This window comes from Uranotaenia lowii, chromosome 3 (assembly GCF_029784155.1).
Source record: "Uranotaenia lowii strain MFRU-FL chromosome 3, ASM2978415v1, whole genome shotgun sequence".
In the NCBI taxonomy this organism is placed as follows: domain Eukaryota; kingdom Metazoa; phylum Arthropoda; class Insecta; order Diptera; family Culicidae; genus Uranotaenia; species Uranotaenia lowii.
The window spans coordinates 167061051-167083063 of NC_073693.1; the positions used below are offsets into that span (position 1 = coordinate 167061051).

A 22013-nucleotide genomic window follows, 5' to 3' on the forward strand; every position below is an offset into this window, starting at 1 on the left:
GACAGATTCCAGTTCTGAACAGCGCATTAGGAAAACGATACTCAAATTCTGTACCTCGCCGTGGGAGACAGTTTCTTTCCTGAAGATAACTTTTAACGATTGACACAATTAGAAGTACGGTATTTCATTTGTGTGCATGTTTTGAATCAATTCTACAGCTCAAATATTGAAAAATTAATAACACGTCCGCTGCCAACGAATCGTGGCCTACCTTTCCAAACAAAAAAGGCCAACTTATAAAAATAAATTACATACCTATGTTTACTGATAAAAACCAGTACCCATTATTTACAGTGAGCGAAATAATAATAGTATCACACTATTTTTATATTGTAAAAAGTTGCACTATTGACTGTTGTAGGAAAGATGTTCTACGGTTTGTTCCCCACCATAATTAACGTATATCAAGCATAAATTGGACAGTTTTGACTCAACTGGTTTCAGTGAGCTCCAAAAATATGAAAAAAGGGTGCGAAATAAGATAGCACCACTCATGCTGTTGCTAAAAATCGTACTTTTTTGTTGTGATTTATGGTGAAAAGTGGTTAATTTTTAGTTTTTCACTTGAACCAAAGTCACACAACTGAAAATCCTGGCGGTGTTAAACCACTAAGGGGTCGTTCGAATATTACCTGACGCATTTTTTTTTATCGCTATCAAGCACCCTCCCCTACGTAACACATTTGTACCATATTCTCTTTCTAAAATCCACAAAATGTAAAAAACAGCTTCCTTCTAAACGTGTTACGTATTAATTGGATGGTCCCTAAGCAGAACGAACTGATAGACATACCTGACTGACTGACGGACACAAAAAAAATGATAGAATTGAAAAAAACGAACTTCATCGATGAAAGGATATCGGTAAAGGATCGCGAGTACAAATTTTCTATAAAAAGAAGCACGTTTGTTCAAATGATCGTTTTAAGTTTGGATTTAACAGTGTGAGCATAACAAAGGAGAGAAGAACCAGCCACGAGAAGACGAGAAACGGAGAGAATAGGTTATAGGGAAGGGCGCGTGTTTTACACTACCCGGTATGTGTGGCGATGCCTTGGTTCTTAATTATAGACAATATCTTCTTCAGAGATCTATGGGTCGTTCGAGACATTTTAATTTTGAGGAAAAAAGTGAAAATCAAAACTTACCACGATGCAGGGCTCTCAAACAGAGAAATCTCACGGCCATAGGACGCTACCTGAAGTATGGCGAAAATCGGACACGTATATTAAGGCAACACTCTCTCTAAAGGATATACGAAGAATCCGTAGGAAAGCTGTGAACCATAAAAGAACTGCGTCGCAAATCAGAGCGGAATTAGAGTTACCAGTCACCAAACGCCGCATACAATAAATACTATCGTCGAGTGAGAACGTGGTATGGCGTAAACGACTTGCAAAACCGAAATTGACAGCGCGTCACACGGAAAGTCGCTTTAATTTCGCAGAGAAATATGTTTCTTGGGCAGATCAAGGAAAAAATGTAATTTTTTCTGATGAAAAGAAGTTCAACCTCGATGGCCCGGATGGCTGGCAGCAGTAGAGGCATGATTCACGAAAAAATCCGGAGATCATAATGAGCAGAAACTTTGGCGGTGGCACAGTAAATATGTGCTGGGGAACTTCCACGGAAAACTTCCTTTGGCATGGATTACAACCATAATGAATTCACAAAACTATATTGATATGCTTGAATTAAGTTTAGTCGTACACGGTGAATGGGCGTTGATGGGCCCAGATTTTGTTCTCCAGAAAGATAACGCTGCAATTCACATGTCAAAACTTGTAAAAGAGTGGTTCTCTAATAAAGACATCCAAGTTTTCGAGTGGCCAGCTTGTTTTCCGGATTCTGGTCCATACTAGCACGGCGTGTTCACGAGAATGGAAAGCAGTTTGGGAACGCAAACCAGCTTAAGAGTCGAATTAGAGAGTGTTGGGGGGAGATACCCCAAAACACCTTAGAAACCCTGGTTTTATCCATGAAATCGCGGCTGATTGAAGTTACTCGTAACAATGGTTCCAACACACGCTATTGATCACTTTTTTTTTTTTTGAACAAAATTTTAATCATGCTGAGAACACAAAAGTTTATTATTTACTGCGAGGAAATGTATGCTATAATTAAACAAGATTACGATAAGGATCTCAATGGAAGAAAATTTCCTTTAAAGAGATCCATTTCTTTTTTTTAATAATGTTAACTAATCAAATATTATGCTAGGTTTACTTAAGTTTACTTATTAATAGTTAAAAGTACGACAAAAGAAAACTACGATGCTACAAAAACAAACAAAATTTGATTTAAAAAAAACTGGTTGTTGATCGACTTTTTTAACGATTCAATTTTTCTTTTAATAACTGTACTACTTTGACTTTAAACATGGAACGGTTGTTGATGGTCTTTATTTCAGTAGGTAAAGCGTTGTATATTGTAGGTCCTATAAAAGAAATTCTTTTTTGCCCTAAAGATGTCATGGATCGACTTCGTTGCACGTAATTATTTTGACGGGTATTGTGGGTTCTTAATCCCGTAGTAAAATTAAGGTTTTGGTTATTGCTACTCGAGTGTATATTATCATGAACATATATAACAGTTTGCAAATTACAGAGTTCGATTATTGGAAGAATGTTGTGCGTTCCCAGAGAGTATAGCTGTTGGGTAGGAAAAAGCAGGGGTAGTCTGAAGATGTTTTTCAAACATCTATTCTGTAGAGTCTGAAGTTTTTGAAGATGTGACAAGGAGGCTCTTCCCCATATCAAAATAAGATAGTTAAGATGAGACTGAATAAATGCATAGTAAAACTTTAAAAGAACATGTTGGGGCACTAAGCTTCTTAATTTCCACAAAACACCGCAAAGAGGAGAAATTTTTTTTACTAGGTTCTCTGTGTGACAACTCCAGGAAAGTGTTTCATCCAAGAAAATTCCTAACTACTTGAAGTAATGAACTCTCTCAATAACAATTCCATCCATAATTGGGTCATTATTTAACAGTATTTTTTTATGTGAAGAACGAAACAACATATATTTGGTTTTTGTATAGTTTAGAGAAAGCAAGTTGCATTTAAAATATTTTGATAGTAACTTCAAATCATTTTCAATTTGTTGATTTATAACATTCGTTGATGCAGCTGAATAAAAAATAGCTGTATCATCAGCAAATAATCGAGCTGTGCCTTTCAGTGGTAAATTACAAAGATCGTTTACATACAAAAGAAAAAGTAACGGACCAATGTTGCTTCCTTGGGGTACACCAATATCAATGTTTCTCAAATCGCTTCTAGTATTTTCGATCGCTACGAATTGTTTCCTTTTCGATAAATAACTGCGAAGGATGTTGTTAGCAGCACCTCTTATTCCGTATTCATTCAATTTGGACAATAATATGTCGTGGTTTAGTGTGTCAAAGGCTTTTTTTAAGATCCAAGAACAAAGCACCAACGATATTCTTTGAATCAATTTTTTAAATAATAGAATCAACTAACTCTGTGATAGCAATTAGCGTACTCGATCCAGGTCTGAAACCGTACTGCAATTTGTACAGTATATTTTCCTGATTTAAAAAAATTTCAATTCTATTCATTAGAAGTTTTTCAAAAACTTTGCTAAAAACACTTAAGGTTCAACACTTTTCAGCTCAAAAAATGAAAAATAAACAAAATAAACATGGATATTCAAAAAACTCATAAGTGGTACTATTCTTATTTCACACCCTTTTTCATATTTTAATGCCTTGGCAAAAAACTGTTGCACCGAAAAAAAAAATTGTATGCTTGATTAACGTTAAAACCGTAGAACATTTTACATCGAAAAAATAGGGTGGTGCTATTCTTATTTCGCTCACTGTTGACAGCTACAGTACAAGTACATAATTTCGTATTTCTTTAATTAAAATTATTCTTATAAATGTCTTGGTACGAAGAAGCTGTAAACTATTGAGATAAATTTTCAATTACTCATTCGAGATTGAACGCGACTGGTTAACATTATCAATTAACCGTTTCTGCTAGACAATAGCCACAGACTAATACTGTAGCTTAGTCGTTAAAAAGCTTGCTTTCTGAACCGTTAACCATGGGCCTTCAACTAAACTGTTAAATATATATTAGAACTATTACCTATATTTCAACACAATACAACTAATGTTGTATTGTAAGCCTACTTGGTTGAATGATTCAACTGAATCAAAGCAATCGAAAGATTCCTTTTAATTCAACCACGGTAAATGAAAAGTTCATATACCGGTATTTCGATAGCAACTTACTACCTTCTTCAGTCGAAAACGCGCACTGAAGAAGGTAGTAAGTTGCTATCGAAATACCGGTATATGAACTTTTCATTTACCGTGGTTGAATTAAAAGGAATCTTTTGATTGCTTTGATTCAACTAATTTTTTTTATGATTCTGCTGTATTGTAAAGATACAGCTCGGTTTTTTTAAATTGAATTCCAAAAAATAATCACTCATCCAGGAATTGTAATTGAATATTAATTACCAATGGAGATCAACCTGCTCGCCTTAAAAAAATCTCCAACCCATCCGATTTTAATCCAGCCATTTGAATATCAGATGAGCTGGTGATGATGGTGCAAGCAAACGCCTAGATAGAGGACTGCGCTGTTGCTACTCCGATGTGACTACAATGAAATTCCGGAAAAATAAATAACAACCACCACATGCAACAACAGAAGCATTTTGGCCTGGCCGCTTACGTACGATCAGCGAAAGGTTTCCCAAACACACCAGTGAGCTTCGGCGGCAAAAGGCGATAATGTTGGTTGGTGATGGTGTATGGATGTACTAGCGAGTCTAGCAGTATGGGCAAAGTGTTTTTGATTTATTTAATAATTACATTGATAACGTGTAAATTTCTGTGATAACTGGCTACACAAACAAGTCACCCTCTCGACTGCGTTGGGCTTTTTCTGGTCCAGAGAGCTGTGAACAAGGATGACTCCATCGTCCGTTGGTTGGCAGCATAGCTGTAGCCCGTTTCATTTGTTGGCGAGGCGATACGGAATCGTATTTGTGATTCGCTTTTCGAAAATTCATACTGGTAACGATGCTGATTGTGCTGTTTGTTTAATTATTACCAGCAACAAAACGGGGTGAAGATGTAGGGATCAGTACAGAGTACGGATTCTGTTTCACTACTGCCTCATCGAATTCGTGTTTAGTGAGAAATAGGCATCCGAGCCACGTGCAGTTCGCTGCGGGGATATACATATATTTAGTGACACAGAGCGTATCAATTCGGGATTCATACAAAGAAATTCCTCTGCACAATCATTTTGACTCGGTCACCATTATCATATAACGCGGGCTCAGTCGGAAACCTGTTTACTCAAATAACTTTCAACGTTAATGCAGCAAGTCCAGTTTTGTAGATTGTTTACGCTGCGAAAAGCAAGTTTAGGTTGATTCTATTTGACGATTTAATCGTCACCTTTTAGCGATGCCCACGCAACTAAATACATAGAAAGGGCCGCCACAGAGCTGTGATAATAACTGCTATTCTATTAGCATCGAGTTCGAGTACATTCCGACCAGAGAGCCGGTTCTAAAGAAATGAGTGGAACTTTCTGTGATGAAGACATGGAGAAAGATTTTTTGAGGAAAAAACTCAAGTACATCAATCAGGGTCAGACCAATAGCAACATCAATAATAACAACAACAGCAGTAACGACTTAAGTGATTAACTAAGCAAAACCAATTTTGAAAAACAAACTAACCAATTCAACTTTTTACAGGTACCATGCGCTGGCCCGAGGAACTGGACCTCGACTTGAGCAACGAATTATCTAGCAATGGATACATCAGGTTGGTTGAGATATTAACATATTAATATTGTAGTCCAATATATTTCTTAACACGATGCATCCTTGTCCAGCAGCGATTCTTTGCTCAATTTTCCGGTATTTAAGCAAGAACTACCATCCCCGCCGCAAAAACTTGGCCATGAAGTGATCAAGAGCGTGAAAACCGCGAATGGATCAGGTTCGCTTCAACAACAGCAACATTCACAACAACATCACCATCACCACCATCATCATCACCAGGTACAAAATCAGGAGCAACAGCATCACGGCTCCCCCAGCACTCAGCAACAGCAATCTTTGGGAAATAATAACGTCAACGGAACGACATCTAACGGAGGAGGCGGAGGTGTCCAGCAGCAACAGCAACAGTCTTCGGTTGGCAATGATCACTCGCTAGGTGGTGGTTCGATGGCTCCAAGCGCCATGAATAACGTAGGCGGTTTGCAAAGTTTTATGCATGCCAGTCGCTACGATAGTACAGGTCAGTATGCACAATCAACCCGAGAATCCTTGCAAGTGTGATGCACTCATCACCGTTTCCTTGAACATTGATCAAGTTGAACCAGTAGTTAGTAAGAAGAACCAGCTCGCGGTTGCTTATCATCATTAAGCTCTGGCGGATGGGGTATTATTGCTGCCATTAAAAACTGTTTCTTGTTATTGTCAAGGTTTTTTAAGGAGCGATTTGAGGTGAGTAGTGTGACACACTCTGTAAAGGCAGGCAAAACAATCCTCAACGAATGAAACCCACTCTAACGAAAATCATATCTTGAGGCTTAAATGTTTTATATTTGAGAAATGAAGATATGTTTCTGTACTTGAACAGGTAATAAAGTTCATAAAGATACTGACGAATGCTGTCAGTTTTCGAGAGAACCAGTTATGTCACCAATTTCTCCGATTTAGCTTAGCTTAGCTTGATTGACTGCTCACATCCATCTGGTGTCATTCAACCCGAAATGCATAATGTTGTGCTTTAAGACCGAGGTTACCTCTGCATCCTAGCAAATAGATTGGTTGAGGTGGAATGGGGGAAGGAGTCGATCGGGATACACTTTTGTCTAGCGTAATGATGTTAAAAAGAAAAAAATACTTGTAGTATCAAACTCTCCTGTTTGTTTACTTTTGAATCTCAAAAGATGCAAAATTTTTGTACGATTATTCTATCATGTAAAGTGTTAAAGTAGTTACCCAAATTCTTAAAGAATCAGATGAAAGATATTGCAAAGTCAAAAAAATGAATGCAATTGGTACATTTTTTCTACCATTTACCCTTCACATTGAATTTTTCAACATTTATTGACTAACTTTTGTTATTATTATTATTATTAATATTTATTAAAGACCCTTTAACAATTGTCATTCGGGTCAAAGACTAACTTTTGTTGAGTTCCTTTATTTCAACATATTTTTATACTGTAGAATTTTACTTTTTATAGTTCAAGCAAAATTCATGTTTTGCCATATTTTTAATTTTCTGAAATAAATGCGTTGATTGATTGCATATTTCGTTTTAAAACTGACATAAAACTTTATTTTATTTAAATTTAAAATCGTTTGGAGAAGGATTGAACCAGGAACATCGTAATTAAATTGTAAATTGCTCAATATGGAACCTAATGATAACGTTATTACCGATCAAACGACGCAAAATTGTTTTTGTACCGCAATTCGATAATGTTTGTGTCGATTTTCTGATTGTTACCTGAATGATTAACTTCTAGGAATAACTTGAAAATTAAAGAAAACTTAGCTGCGTGCCTCCGTTTTTCCAATGAAGATTCTTCCGGGAAATCGACCGTATTGAAGTAAACTGGTTCCTGGCCTTTGACATCAGACTACAAGACTGCTCTTTCTTACAATAGCATCGTACATTTAATTTCATATCGAAAATGAAACCCGATCCATCGCCTGCCTTGATTTTCAATTATGTAATCAATTTCTCCGATTTTGCGACTTTTTGTACGATCATACATTAATACCATCATGTCACCATCTACCGCCCAGTTAAGCGGTTTTTCAACTTCAAACATGTGTAATAAAAAAACGACGGCAGATTTTTATTCGCTTTCTTTTCCAATACATCTCAAAACTGCTCTACTTTAAATAAAAAATTTAGTGGAATGCGAAAAATGTACGCTTTCAAAAATAATTAACTAAACGTTGAGATGTTCAACTGGCCCTATTACCGCCCACTCGACTTTTCCGGGTATCGATAATGTTTTCTTAAGGAAAAACTATCTAACAACACGGAAACTGTTTTTTTAAATATTGTCCATGTAACGAGCTGTCAAAACCATATTTTGGATCTTGAGAGAATACATTTTGTGAAATCTTTCCCGCAAATTTTGTACAAATTTTAACAAAGTGCGTTGACTGACAAAATGATGATTCCCGGCAAACAGCCTCAAGTAATCGGTTACTTTCAGCGATAAAACATCATTTTCTAACGTAATCAAACTAAATGCTTCTTACAATCTACACTTTTGACACAATACATGCGTTAAAAACAAAGAAATTGTGCGTGACCGGTAATTAGGAACCCACACTTTTTTTTATACACCAATTACCGCCCATCACTAAACGCTTCAAAAAACAACAACTATTGAAAAAATCGAAAATTTTCCGATGCAAATCTATTCTACAAAAATAAAACTATCGTTTCAAGTCGATTGTAGGACAAATAGGTACTATTTAGTACCTAAAAACCCCTTTTTTCCCTAGGATCACAGTTATGCTTAGTTCGCTAACAGGCGTCGAATTCAATAATTTGACCGGAAACGAAAAACCAAATATTTTATTTCTGGCTATAGTTAGCATAATTAAGTGATGTTTTTTCAGTGAAATGGTCGAACAATGATGCCGACACAGAACACAGGTCTTATTTTTGGAGAAAAAATTCCAGTTTTTTCGAAATACACACAAAAGGGTGATTTTGGGCGGTAAATGGTGTCTGGGCGATGAATGGTGACTTGATGGTAACTGATTAAATATTTTCATTGATAGACAACGAATGATCAAGACAAGACCTTCCATTTGATAGTTAACTTTTACTTTTTCCTAAAAAATATCAGTATCAGTAGTAATACTTAACAATTTTCCAGATCGAATAAATCCCAAAACCTGTTCATTGCTGGTTTTTGGTTCTGTGACATTTCGTACTGCTGGTAAGCTTAGCGAAATAGGGTGTCCTGTCAGTGTAAAGTCTGTTTCACATAGAATCACGTAGAATAACGTACAACAAAAGTGAAAATGTCATTTTGTAGGGTTTTTATTGCACTTTAAGGAAAAAAATACATAAAAATCATTCGTCAGCTTTTCGGATGAGTTTTCGAACTTTTTTTGTGATACCACCCATCATTTTCTGCACAATACTGCTGGTAACCTCACTCGCCATCTTGTTCCACCATTTTTCCATTTGAGCGGGTTTTTTCATGGTTCTGCCACATTTCTTCAGTTTGCCCTTAACTATTGCCCAATATATCTCGATGGGACGAAAATCCGGACAGTTGGGTGGATTGATACTTTTTTCAACAAAATCGTTCTTGTTCTCCTTATACCACCACTTAACGACATCCCGGCTGTAGTGGCACCTTTGTGGGACCGAATGAATGGCAAAACCCTCTTCTGGAGACATTCTTCTTTGTAAACATTTCCATTAATTGTGTCCCCAGTGATGAAAATCTTAGTCTTCTTCCCACAATTACAGATCCCTTGCCAAATCATCAACTTACGAGCAAATTTTTCTGTGAAAACAAACTTGAATCTACTCGCAACATTCCCTTTACGCTTCGCAAGGTAAAATTGGTTACCGGGTCAAAACCCATTTTGGCGTAAGTTTCGTCGTCCATCAAAATGCATCCGTTGTACTTGGTCAACACTTTCTCGTACAACTTCCTTGCCCTGGTTTTGGCAACCAGGTTTTGTTTTAGCGTCCTGTTGGTGTGTTTGCTTGCATGATACGACCGCAAGCCTTCTCGCAAACAAATTCGTCGAGCTGTACTGTGGTTCGTCTTGAATTTTTTCGCCAAATCACGCAAGGAGATTCCAGGATTATTGTGAACTGATCGAATTACCTTTGCTCGCAGCTTCCGGTCATATGTTCCACTTTTACGCCTGGTTTGATTTGCTCGATCTATCGTAAGGGTCTCCCGGTAACGTTGCAGCACCGAATTTACAGTCGATTTAGGATATTTCAGGAATTTCGCGATCTTTACTCCTGACCACGTCGGTTTCTCTACGTGAGTGTCTGCACATTTGCATTTGCATTTTCTCTCTGACTGCTTCAATCTTGATGAAATTTTCACCACTAAGTAAACAAACCATCCGAATCAAAACACTGGTAATAGATTCGTGGTGTGACAACTAGGGGCGCTGCAGTAAATGAAAAGATGCGACCAGATTCTATGTGAAACAGACTTTAGTAGCATAACGTAAATTGGCGGTCTCAATCTTTTAATATGTAAGAAAGCTTAGCAATTATGGCAACAATTTAAAGGACATAATTAAATAACGACAACTCGCTCAACGAAAGCTGAAATATTTTTGTTTTTCTTACCGAGGGCATTTTTTTGAAAACCTCACCAGTTTAAATGTAAAAGGAGGAATGGTTTCCCTGGAGGATTGCATGTTTTGGTTAAAAAAAGTTGGAAAAAAATCCATCCATCCTTTAAACATTTTGGTCGCTTAACACTTGCTGACCAAATACGAGATATCTCGTTTGTTCGCATGCCGCGAATGCTCTACTCCAAGAATCATAACTCAAATGTTATGAATATTTATTGCTAATAATTAAACATCATTCAACAAATTAAACTCAACAATTTTAGTTCCTCAACGACAATAAATTTGATGGTTTTGGAAACCTCACCGGGAAACATCCCGGCTTAGATTTCTTTGTGGTCCTTTATGTGTTATGAACGTCAAATTTTCTTCGCGCCGCTGACTTTATGGTTCTGTACTGCGACATGAGACCACTAAGCCGAGGATTTGAAGTTCGGGGCAGATTCAAATAAAAAAAAAAAAAACATCACAGAGAGGAACAGTTTGCAATATTTGCAATGTATTTTACCTTTAAAACAATTTTTCGTAAAAACGAACGAAACATTTAGTCATGTGCATCGTACAATAAACACAATTTTCAACGTTTCTTTTGTTCTTTCAGGCAACATCAATCAGCTTAGTGAAAGCATACAACGCTCCGACATAGTTCACGATGATAACAGGTTAGTTCAAAGCTCCATGAAGGTCGCTTTATCCTCTTAACATGAATTCTATCCGCAGATTTCAATACGTTCTCGCCGCAGCGACATCGATCGCTACCAAAAACAACGAAGAATCTCTAACATACCTTAACCAGGGTCAGAGTTACGAAATCAAGCTGAAAAAGTTGGGGGATCTATCGCCGTTCCGGGGGAAAATACTGAAAAGCGTCCTCAAGATCTGTTTCCACGAGCGGCGACTGCAGTACATGGAGCGCGAGCAGATGCAGCTGTGGCAAGCATCACGCCCAGGCGAACGTATTTTAGATGTGAGTTTTTTATTTTAACTAAAATATAAGTATTGACCGACGTTAACGTTTCTTTCAGGTCGATATTCCACTTTCTTACGGATTGATTCAGGTGCAACCGAACAGCAGCAGTCTTCTGAACACGATGGAGATTTATTGGGATCCAATGAAGGAGGTTGGGGTTTACGTCAAGATTAACTGCATTTCGACTGAGTTCACGCCAAAGAAACATGGCGGTGAAAAGGGAGTTCCGTTCCGCATTCAGGTGGAAACCTATTTGGACAGTACGCTGAACGACACCGGCAACAATCCGACCCCGATCGAGGGCACAGCACGGCCTCTGCACGCGGCTGCCTGTCAAATTAAGGTTAATTAAATTTTTATGATGAAACCATTCCGCCTCCACAAACCACATCCAGAGAACCTCAAATTCTTCGTTGCTTACACCAAGATTCTCGCTCTTTTCTCTCTCACGTAACTTTCGAAGGTGTTCAAACTGAAGGGAGCCGACCGGAAGCACAAGCAGGATCGGGAGAAGGTTCTTAAGCGGCCACCTGCCGAGCAGGACAAGTATCAGCGTAGCTGTGACTGTACGATCCTGACGGATATTACAACGGAATCTATGCTGACTCCACTGGTTGGAAGTTACAGCCCTGAACAGTGAGTAAACAGATTTATTTTAAAAAAGGGGGTAGGAAGAGTGACTAGTACAGTTCGCTTCTATCCGTTCGCGAGGAATAGTTTAACTCCTATCTGGTCTTGAACTCAAGAATGCCAACTAAGCAGTATTGGAAAAATGACGGTTTGATTTTTTTTTCTGGGAGATTTCAAAACATTTTATTTAATATTCATGATTCTGATCAAGTTCAGTAAATGAAATGTTGAAAAAAACGAGTTTTGCAACGTACAAAATTCTATGCAAATTCGGAAAATTTCTATAAAAATCCATTAATCAACTTTAAAAAATGGGCTTTTAAGTTCAATTGGCAAGTCAGCCTCCTGAGCCGTAGTTCAAGCTCAAGAGCAAACATCGAACACAGTTTTCAATAACTGCTCTCCAACTGTATCGTTAATATAAAGTCGCGAATGCCATAAAGATGGTAAAACGACTTTAATCGAAGCAAAAGTTGACTTTTTATCACTAAATTGAATAAATATAATTTTTATTATTTTGATCTTACTTATGAGGCCCTCCAAATAACCAGGGGACCACTTACTTCGAATTGACCAGTAAGACCTTTCCACCAGGTTGAAAGTGCTATTGTCGTTTGGCTGTACAGCCCATGAGATAGGACCACCTTGCATAGTGAATATGTATCCACCTGTCGATTTCCTGTCATCTTGATCAGCCGCCAATCTGCATCGCTGTAACCAGTAAGCTCGGGTCTGCCATCTTTTCGGTATCGTATTTTCATTTTTGATGTTCCTCGAAGATAACGGAAAAGATGCTAGACTACGTTCCAGTGTTGAATTCCAGGGTTGGAATTAAATCTGCTCAATTGATTGATCGCGAATAAGATGTCCGGTCGTGTACATTGGACCAAGTAGGCATTAAACTGCCTACAGCTTCCTGAAACGGTATTTCGGCCATCTTCCTCGCCTCATCGTCAGTCTTCGGTGCCATCGCCTTGGTCAGTCTTTCTCAAATGGGAACCTTCGCCGGATTGCAACTCGCCATATTGAATCGTTTCAGCATCGCTTCTACTTAGCTTTCTTGGTTCCAACGTTGTACTGGATCCGGATTCCAAGACCGTGATTGACTATACCCAAGTCTTTCATGCGGGAGTGATCGCTGAGGAAAGACTTCATCTTGTTCATCCACACAGCATCATTCGAGAACAGCATCAAGTCTTGTACATATACCGCCACAAACAAAATGTTTCCATTTTGGATGCGGTAGTAAACACAGGAATCGAATTTGGCCTGGAATATCCCGAACTTCTTGAGCATGATGTCCAATTTGCGGTTCCAGACCCGACTTGACTGCTTCAACCCGTACAGGGCCTTTTTCAGACAACAAACAAGCGATTTGATCTGGTACTCGAAGAGAGCTTGCAGAAATGCAGCATTTGCTGAATCTGCAATCCGTGCTTGACGGCCATCACAGCGAACTGTGACGTGCCACGACTGAACACGTTTCATTGCGAAAATCCTTTGATCACCAGACTTGCCTTGTACCGGTCCACGTTGCCATCGTCGAGTCGAGCTTCGTTTTGAAAACCTACTAACATGGAATTGCCTTTCGATTCTTCGGAAGTTCCGCCATGGTCCAAGTTCCGTTGCTTACTAGAGCATCGTACTCCTCCTGCATAGCTGTTTCCCAGCGATCGGCATCGTCACGAGCCAGCTGGGTAAAAGGGTCATCGGAAACGGGTATAGTTTTGTGGTGTCTCTTGTATTTCCGCGATTCGGCTTTCGATCAAACCAGCATTCCTCCGAAGTTAATTCGTAACCACGGGTTGGTGATAAGTTAATGAGGTAAACCGCTATCCAGGTTACCTTCAAACAACTAACACCTGACGCGTTTAACGATGGTTCTGTTGTTTCTCTCAGTCAACCCATTCTTTTGCTGCTTGTAATCGTCGGTAGTTTGAAGTCGAATGTCACACCTAGCTAAGTAGTCGAAAAACCCTTCGTTCATATACTCACGATCGCTGTCCGTTCTAAGAATCTTCACTTTTTTCCAGTTTGCTTTTCGGACATCGAATGGAAAGTTTTGAAAGTCTTGAATACCTCGTCGTGGGATTTCGTTCGAAGAAAATAGATGGATATTTGGCGTAACGTAGTAGCTGCAGCCTCCTATGGACGTTACTTTCACAGGACCACAGCCATTTGAATGAACGACTTCAACTCTTGAACCTTGGTTTGGAAATTGGGGCCTGCTATGTTTGCCCATTGCGTAGACTGCACAATCGCACCAGATATTGTTGTACAAGTTAACACTTGTTGCCAAGCCATTGGATAATTTCTCAACTGCAGTTTTGTGTATATGTCCCATGCTTCAGCATTCCTTGGCGATATGGCCATATTGACCACATTTTCTCCATTTTTGTGCTCTTGATGATAAATTTGTGCTGTCTGACGTGTCCTTTTTTACTTTTTACCAGTAACAGCGGATGTCGCTGTTGGTACTTGGATTTCCTGCAACAGTTTCGATTTGATGGCCTTTCCTGTGATTGCAACGCCAGAATTCCGCAAGGCCATGATCATCGGCCTGTATTCCTCGGTAGACTACATAACAGCAGCGCACCAATCCATTCTTCAGAAATTGATTCCATTTAGCTGATGGGCTGTCAATATAATTGTGTTGACTTATGCTGGCTCGCAAAATCCGTCTTGATTAGTAAACCAATACGCCGTGCCAATCCGGTGTCATCGAACGCCTTTTCCAAATTCGCCCAAACTTCTTTGGTCGTTGAAGCATTCTGGACGTGGACGTAATTTATCTGTTCTAGCGAGAGGACAATATTTGCCCAAACTTTGCGGTTCTTGACTGAATCAACTGCTACATCAGAACCATCCGGTTTCACCTTCGGCTTAACTGCATCCCAGAGTTCTTCAAGTTCGAGGTAGGTTTGTACGGCAAATTTCCATGTTGCCCAATTCACTCTGTCTTGAAGTCGCTCTATGCCCGTAAGGTTTGAAATTCCTTGAGAAGCCATATTTTGAGGACAAAATCTTCTAAATGTAACCTAGGCCCATAACCTTTCATAATAAGAACGACTTGTTCGTTTGATGGTTAGAAATAGAATAACAAGATTTATACCAGCTCTAAAAAAAGTTGAGTTGAAACTGGTATATGGATCACCAATGCGGTTGCTCGGGTCGGAATTTGGGTCTAAACCGGCTGTTTGGACCACGGATACAGGTGCTCTAACGACTTGAGGTTTTCGCCAAGGTCATTAAATTACTAGGTTGTCTGACTTTTACAGTAAGAAGGCATTGAGAGCGCGGTGAATTGGGGCGATGTTCGTTATCTTTGTTTACGAATTAGCAGTGTCCTAAAATGAAAAGGCAGGCTTAGGTCTCAACTGTTCTATGGACTAAAAGTAAATAAACGCAACGGAGTAATCAACATGGCTGACTCTGAAATTTGAGAGATCGTATTTACCCCTCTTGGTTTTCGTTTTGCTTGTGTTTGATCGAAACCCTCTCCTCACTCAAGAGACTCGCCCGCCGGCGACGTCAAGTCACTCTACCCCCTAATCAAGCGAAATTACCAAAAATATGTTAAAAACAAGTTGTTTGGAAAAAAATAACAAGTTCACTCTGTCTTCACAGCATCAAGCGGAACATTTCGCCGCTTCTAGGGTCACCCGCTTCACCGGTTCACATGAATAAATTTGAAAACATTATGACCTCATTCTGCAACGGGGGGTCACCTTCGGCTGCGGTGGTAAATGCGGCCAGTAAGACGGCAGCCATGGCCGCTGCGGTGGCGGTTGCCGCCAGCAGCAACCCGATCGGCAATAGCAACGTGTCCTCGACCAACGGGCTCTGCACCAATACCAATAACAGCAAGCTGATGGATCAGAACGTCCTTTCGCCGACACAGGGAAGCGTCGAGATGGACGACTACGTGCCCACGATCACGAAGGACTCGGGACCGGCCACCCTGACGCAGTGGCTCAACTACCATCGACTGAGTGCGTACTCGAAAACGTTTTCTCAGTTTTCGGGTTCGGATCTTTTGAGGTATGGGCTGAAGAAGGTTTGAAGTTTCGATTGTTTTTATTGATTTTGACGTTTTTTTTTACAGAATGTCCAAAGATGACTTGTGCAAGATTTGTGGATTAGCAGACGGCATTCGCATGTTCAACATACTTCATTCAAAGTAAGAAATTATGATTTCGCCTGAATTACGGAATACTCAACTAACACTTTCCTGTTTTCTAGGGCCATAACACCTCGTCTGACCATTTACGTGTGCTACGAGGGCAATCTTTATCACGCTATATATTTGCATGCCAACACCATATCGGAGCTGACGCAAAGTTTGCAAAGAATTCCCGGTTTCGTGGATGCCTTGCAAGGCCTCAACTCGTCCGACATCGGAAACCCTTGGGTTCAGCGATCACTCAAAGCTACCATCAATGGGCTGGGATCCAGCGGAAGTAAATATCAGAATGTGACCACAAGCGATGTCCACACGTCACTTCCATCGCCCTCGTCACCGATTTCGTCATCTTCCGCTGCACCGAGATTCAACCTGCTGGTCAACGGACCCAATGGGGTTCACGTTTTGCTGACCGAGGACGTTCTGAACAACATCAAGGACGAAAGTTTGTTCCAGCTTGAGATAAAACCGAGCGGAAACGTTCTCATGAAGGCGGTTGCGGCCTCTGGCAGTGTGACCAATCCCGGAAACGCGGGAGACAACGATATGAACTAGGCTTGCAAGCTTGCGTTGATGTTTACTACGGTATCCCTAGTAATGCTCATCCGTACTCTCTTGCAGATAACATTCAAACTGTATTGTTTAATTGTTTGTTGAAATTACACTGTTTAAATTTATGATTTCAATCGTTTTTCTTTGTTTTTTTTGATAATTTTGAAGTAATGTTTCAAACTTATCAAACTCTCTTGTCTTAAGAATACAGGCTTACGGTGAGTTTAAATTAACTCATTTACTCATAGTTGAGCTAGAGCGGAATCTATAGCCACATTTGCCTTACTTTACCATTGATATATTGTATAAATTTTCATTATCTACGAAAGATTAAAATACTCAGTGACAAAACTCAATTTGAAGATTTGCGCAGTGTATAGATGACTTATTTTCAATTCAGATTGATCTTGCTCATAATTGCCTTTATGTCAGTGTTCAAAGCCATTTTTTTCTCGAACTTGTAATAATTTGACGACGTTAAAACCAACAAGGCCCAACAATGCGCATCAATAAGAAATTATTCTTCTATCTAATTTCGGCTTACTTAGAAGATTGAAACATTACTTCTACTTACTCCATAATATTACAAATGAATAATAAATTTGTGTTCGAAAATTTCATCCTTCTGTTTAGGAAATCTTACTTTTTAATTTATAAATCATAGAATCAACTATTTTACAATCAACAAACGAGTGACCTAAACAGCTTCAAATCAGTGCGACCTGTCTCGTGATCAGTAATCAATCAGGGTGCAAACAAGAAAAAAGGGTGGCATTTATCCGTGCAAGTAGAGGACGTAAATATTTTTTATCACTTTTAAACCACGTACACGTGTATTAAAGATAAACTTATGTTAACAATAGAGAGATTTCCACAAGTACAAACTTATAGCGAACTTTTTCAGAGAAAAAAAAAATAAAATAAAAGAAAACATTTTTAAATGAGTGAAACATACACAGGCGTGCCTTATGATTTGATCCTGATCGAACTAACTCAGAAAAGAAAAAAAACACACAAGCATCACGATGTTATCAAAAATAGTGGCCTTAACGAGTTTTTTTAACGAATAAAAAAAATGCAAACCGGTGATGAAAAAATGAAATATGGTACTACACGTGATACTAGAACGCACGATATTTTTGCAAGTTTGTATTAGGATGTTTTATAAACAGAAGAGTAGAATATAAACATGTTATTACGTAATAAAACAAAAAAGGGAAACCGAATTTTTTTCTTGTGTTTTTGAATTTCTTACTTCGAAAGAATTGTAATTCAAACTTTTTTTCTGCAGCTTTGAGGAAAAGCGCCAAGTGATTTAAAAGGAGACTAGGCAAAACTATATGAAACTTGGTTTTCTCGTGTACACGGGTGTACAATACACGGTTCGAAAATCATTTTGGGGTCAAAAAAACTATCGTGGGAGAAAAAAGTTATGGATGTAAGAAGTTGTAATATTTCGAATGAAAGAGTTGGAAAAACGCTAGCTGAACATTCGTGCAACTATTTTCTTCAGAATAACACAACTTCTTCAATCCATTTCTTTTCTCTTCCACGGTAGATTTTTTGACCCCATAGTAATTTTTTCTTGTTTCGTTAAGGTCTTTCTAACCGTATATTACTCATCCGTGTACAATTGGAAACCCAATTTCCCATTCTGGCTAATTTTAGCCTGAACATGGTGTTAAATTAAAGTAAATAGCAGCCTCATATGGTGTTTGAAATATGGTAATCTAATCTGTAAAGGTATCAAAAGCTTTTGCCTAGTAGTACGGAGAGGATGCTTAAATTTTGCATTTGTACTGTGATCAGTTTTTTTCACATAGGACCATTTTGCTTGGAACGGCAGTATAGAACCCCCAAACGGGTAGTTCGATCGAAAACGAAAATATTTTGGTCCTCTGAGATACTTAAAATTTTGCTGTCCGGTCATAGACAATTTTTCTCTAGTTTTTTTTTTTAGAAACAAACTGATTTGTCAAAAAAACTGCTTCAATGGCTTCTAAAAAAAAATCACCATTGTATGCATAAAAACACCAAATGCAGTAATATTTGGATCTGTTGAAACTAATTTTTACATTTTTCCTAAACATAATGATTCTGCATACATTTAGCGGTGCCATTATTACAGAAAATTTTACTGATTTAAATCATAAAATTAAATTTCATTTTTTACAACGGCGTGATGCAAATCAATCATATTCCAGCATATGCAAACGAGATTAACAAGGTTTCTCTTTGGTTTGCGTTTTGTTGCATCTTACCCCAAACAGGTAACTGATTATAAAAATATGTATTTAAAAAAGTTTGGCGATTGTTCGAAAAATATTTCTACACCATCAATGCTGGTACAGGATGATTGAACCAGTAAAATGTTTGTAGGTGATATCATTATGCCAATCCGTCATACTGAATAAAGTTTTTCACGGTATCAAAAACCGTTAAAATTTGTACATTTGTTGGTGGATTTTTTAAATTTTGAATTCAAAACAAAAACTTTAAAATACTAGCGCAAGATGTGAGAAATTATGCCTTCATCATTTTAAAGGGATTAAAAGATAACTTGATTACATTATATAAAATTTTAAATTAAATCAGAGCTGTGGTATACAAATGTTGAATGATTTCTCTTACCACATGAATATGTTGTAAATTATATTGATCATAATATTGATACTCTTCAAATTAGTAGAGGAACTAATAATAACAAAAATATATTTTTGTAGTTAATGCTAAAAAACCTCTAGTGTCCGGTAGTAGACAAGTTCTCCCTATTGAAGATTCAGATTTAAGTTGCAGATTTCAGTTCCGGATTGCAGATTTCATATTTCAGACTCAGATTTCAAATTCTGATTCAAATTTAGATGTAGATTTGAGATTGTAGATTCCGCCAGATTATTTCGGTTAAATTTGTAATCTAGTGTTTTTTTTTGTAAACTTGAAACGACAGAAAAACATATTTCGTGAGCTGTCCTGTATTTTTTATTATGGAATGAGTAGGCGATGATCGATTGACATCGCAGGTGTTTTTTTTTCACGGTCCGGAAATTTGGACAATTTTTGGTTTTTGTTTTGAGAAATTGATAGAAGTGATAGAACTGGATGTTCCCTAGAAGGTTGGTCAACGGAAATAGTGCTTGAAATATAAAGAGAGGGTTTTTAAGGGTACCATCAAGTCACCATTCACCGCCCAGACACCATTTACCGCCCAAAATCACACTTTTGTTTGTATTTTGAAAAAACTGGGATGTTTTCTTCAAAAATAAGACCTGTGTTCTGTGTCGACATCATTGTTCGACCATTTCACTGAAAAAACATCACTTAATTATGCTAACTATAGCCAGGAATAAAATGTTTGGTTTTTGGTTTCCGGTCAAATTTTTGAATTCGACGCCTGTTAGCGAACTAAGCATTACTGTACTCCTAGGGCAAAAAGGGTTTTTGTTTACTAGATAGTACCTATTTGACCTAAAATCGACTTGAAACGATAGTTTTATTTTCGTAGAATAGATTTGCATTGGAAAATTTTCGATTTTTTCAATAGTTGTTGTTTTTTCAAGCGTTCAGTGATGGGCGGTAATTGGTGAATAAAAAAAATTGTGGGTTCCTAATGACCGGTCACGCACAATTTCTTTGTTTTTAACGCAAGTATTGTGTCAAATGAGTAAATTGTAAGAAGCATTTAGTTGGATTATGTTAGAAAATGATGTTTTATCGCTGAAAGTAACCGGTTACTTGAGGCTGTTTGCTGGGAATCGTCATTTTGTCAGTCAACGCACTTTGTTAAAATTTGTACAAAATTTGCGGGAAAAATTTCACAAAATGTATTCTCTCAAGATCCAAAATATGGTTTTGACAGCTCGCTACATGGAAAACACTACAAAGAACAGTTTCCGTGTTGTTAGATAGTTTTTCCTTAAGAAAACAATATTGATACCCGAAAAAGTCGAGTGGGCGGTAATAGGGCCAGTGGAACACCCCAAAGTTTAGTTAATTATTTTGAAAAGCGTACATTTTTCGCATTCCACTAAATTTTTTAATGAAACTAGAGCAGTTTTGAGATGTATTGCAAAAGAAAGCGAATAAAAATCTGCCGTGGTTTTTTTATTACACAAGTTGAAAAACCGCTTAACTGGGCGGTAGATGGTGACATGATGGTATTTCAAATTTTGACTAATTTTGAAGCGGATGAAGGTCTCGGTGAACGACGATCTACAAAAGAGTAAGAACCGAAACCAATCAAATTAAAGCCAGCAGATCGTGGCCTAGAGGATAGCATACTTGTCTTCTAAGCCAACGTTCATGAGATCGAATCCCGGTCGTTACATAATCTGGCACACATAGTATGATGAAGGTTGGCGGTTTTAGCATTAGTGAAATGCTAGCCGTGTATATCTTGGAATTGTACGCCTCAATGATGCAGCACATGCATGTGGTTGGATCTTTTCAAGGGAACTTAGATTGCACTTGGAGATCCTACCTAGTTATGTGTGTGCTCGTAGTGCTACCGGTAAACAACTGCAACTTCAACCAATAGTGCAGGTGTGTCAAGTAGCATAGCAAAGTAAAAATAATAACGCGGGGTAATACCACAATAGATCAACTTAATGGTCGCAGTGGACTCTCTCCCCAACAGAAAAAAAAAAAGAATCAAATTAAATATGGTAAGATCTAAGGTTGTTCTGTTTTTTGAGGAAAAAAAATCTGACTTTCTGTCATTTTACCCAAAAATTCTGTGTTGGTTTTCTGTGTTGCTATTTCTTTTAATTTCATAGAAAATTCATGGTAAATTGGGTCATTTTTACATTTTAGTTGGGAAAAATCAATTAACATTATCAATCTCATTCCTCATTCTTTTCTAATTAAAAAATCTTTATTTAGTAATCAATCTTAATTTGCCGAAAAATTATAATTTTGGAAGTCAATTTAAAACTTCAAAAATTCTATTAAATCTGTGAATATTTCAAAATTCAGCGTTCTGTGACTTAGATTCTGTGATGAAAATTGCCTCAAAATTCTGTGAAATTACAGATTTTTCTGTGATTTCGGCAACCTTGGTAAGATCTTTCCTTCATAACATTTTCTCTAAATAAACGATATATTTATTATCCATGAACAATAAAATAGGTTAACTCTATTAAAGGGGTTTAATGGAATGGTTGGATAAGTCATCAAACAAACGAAAAACTGATATACATTGAATTGTGGAATAAAGCCAGCCGGAGTATCTCGGCAAATATCCTTTTCAGAATTCTTAATTTGTTTCGAACAGTTGGAAAGGAGTTTGGTGAGACAAACC

At 37.9% G+C, this 22013-nt stretch overlaps 1 protein-coding gene across 4 annotated transcripts in view; it reads left to right on the forward strand.

Annotated features, from left to right (window-relative positions):
- The window catches only part of LOC129751103 (upstream-binding protein 1), a 36347-nt gene extending 18404 nt beyond the window's left edge, over positions 1-17943 (forward strand). Inside the window, exons 1-10 of one of the 4 annotated variants that reach the window (XM_055746395.1) lie at positions 5040-5691; positions 5751-5820; positions 5891-6300; positions 10984-11044; positions 11103-11349; positions 11408-11695; positions 11816-11988; positions 15610-16023; positions 16088-16162; positions 16225-17943. In XM_055746395.1, coding sequence (XP_055602370.1) covers positions 5568-5691; positions 5751-5820; positions 5891-6300; positions 10984-11044; positions 11103-11349; positions 11408-11695; positions 11816-11988; positions 15610-16023; positions 16088-16162; positions 16225-16720 — 2358 coding nt within the window. In that variant the 5' untranslated portion in view covers positions 5040-5567 and the 3' untranslated portion in view covers positions 16721-17943. Of the gene's footprint in view, positions 1-5039; positions 5692-5750; positions 5821-5890; positions 6301-10983; positions 11045-11102; positions 11350-11407; positions 11696-11815; positions 11989-15609; positions 16024-16087; positions 16163-16224 lie in introns of those variants that run through there. The other 3 variants (XM_055746396.1, XM_055746393.1, XM_055746394.1) reach the window with 3 other exon arrangements.
- The last annotated feature ends 4070 nt before the right edge of the window (positions 17944-22013 follow it).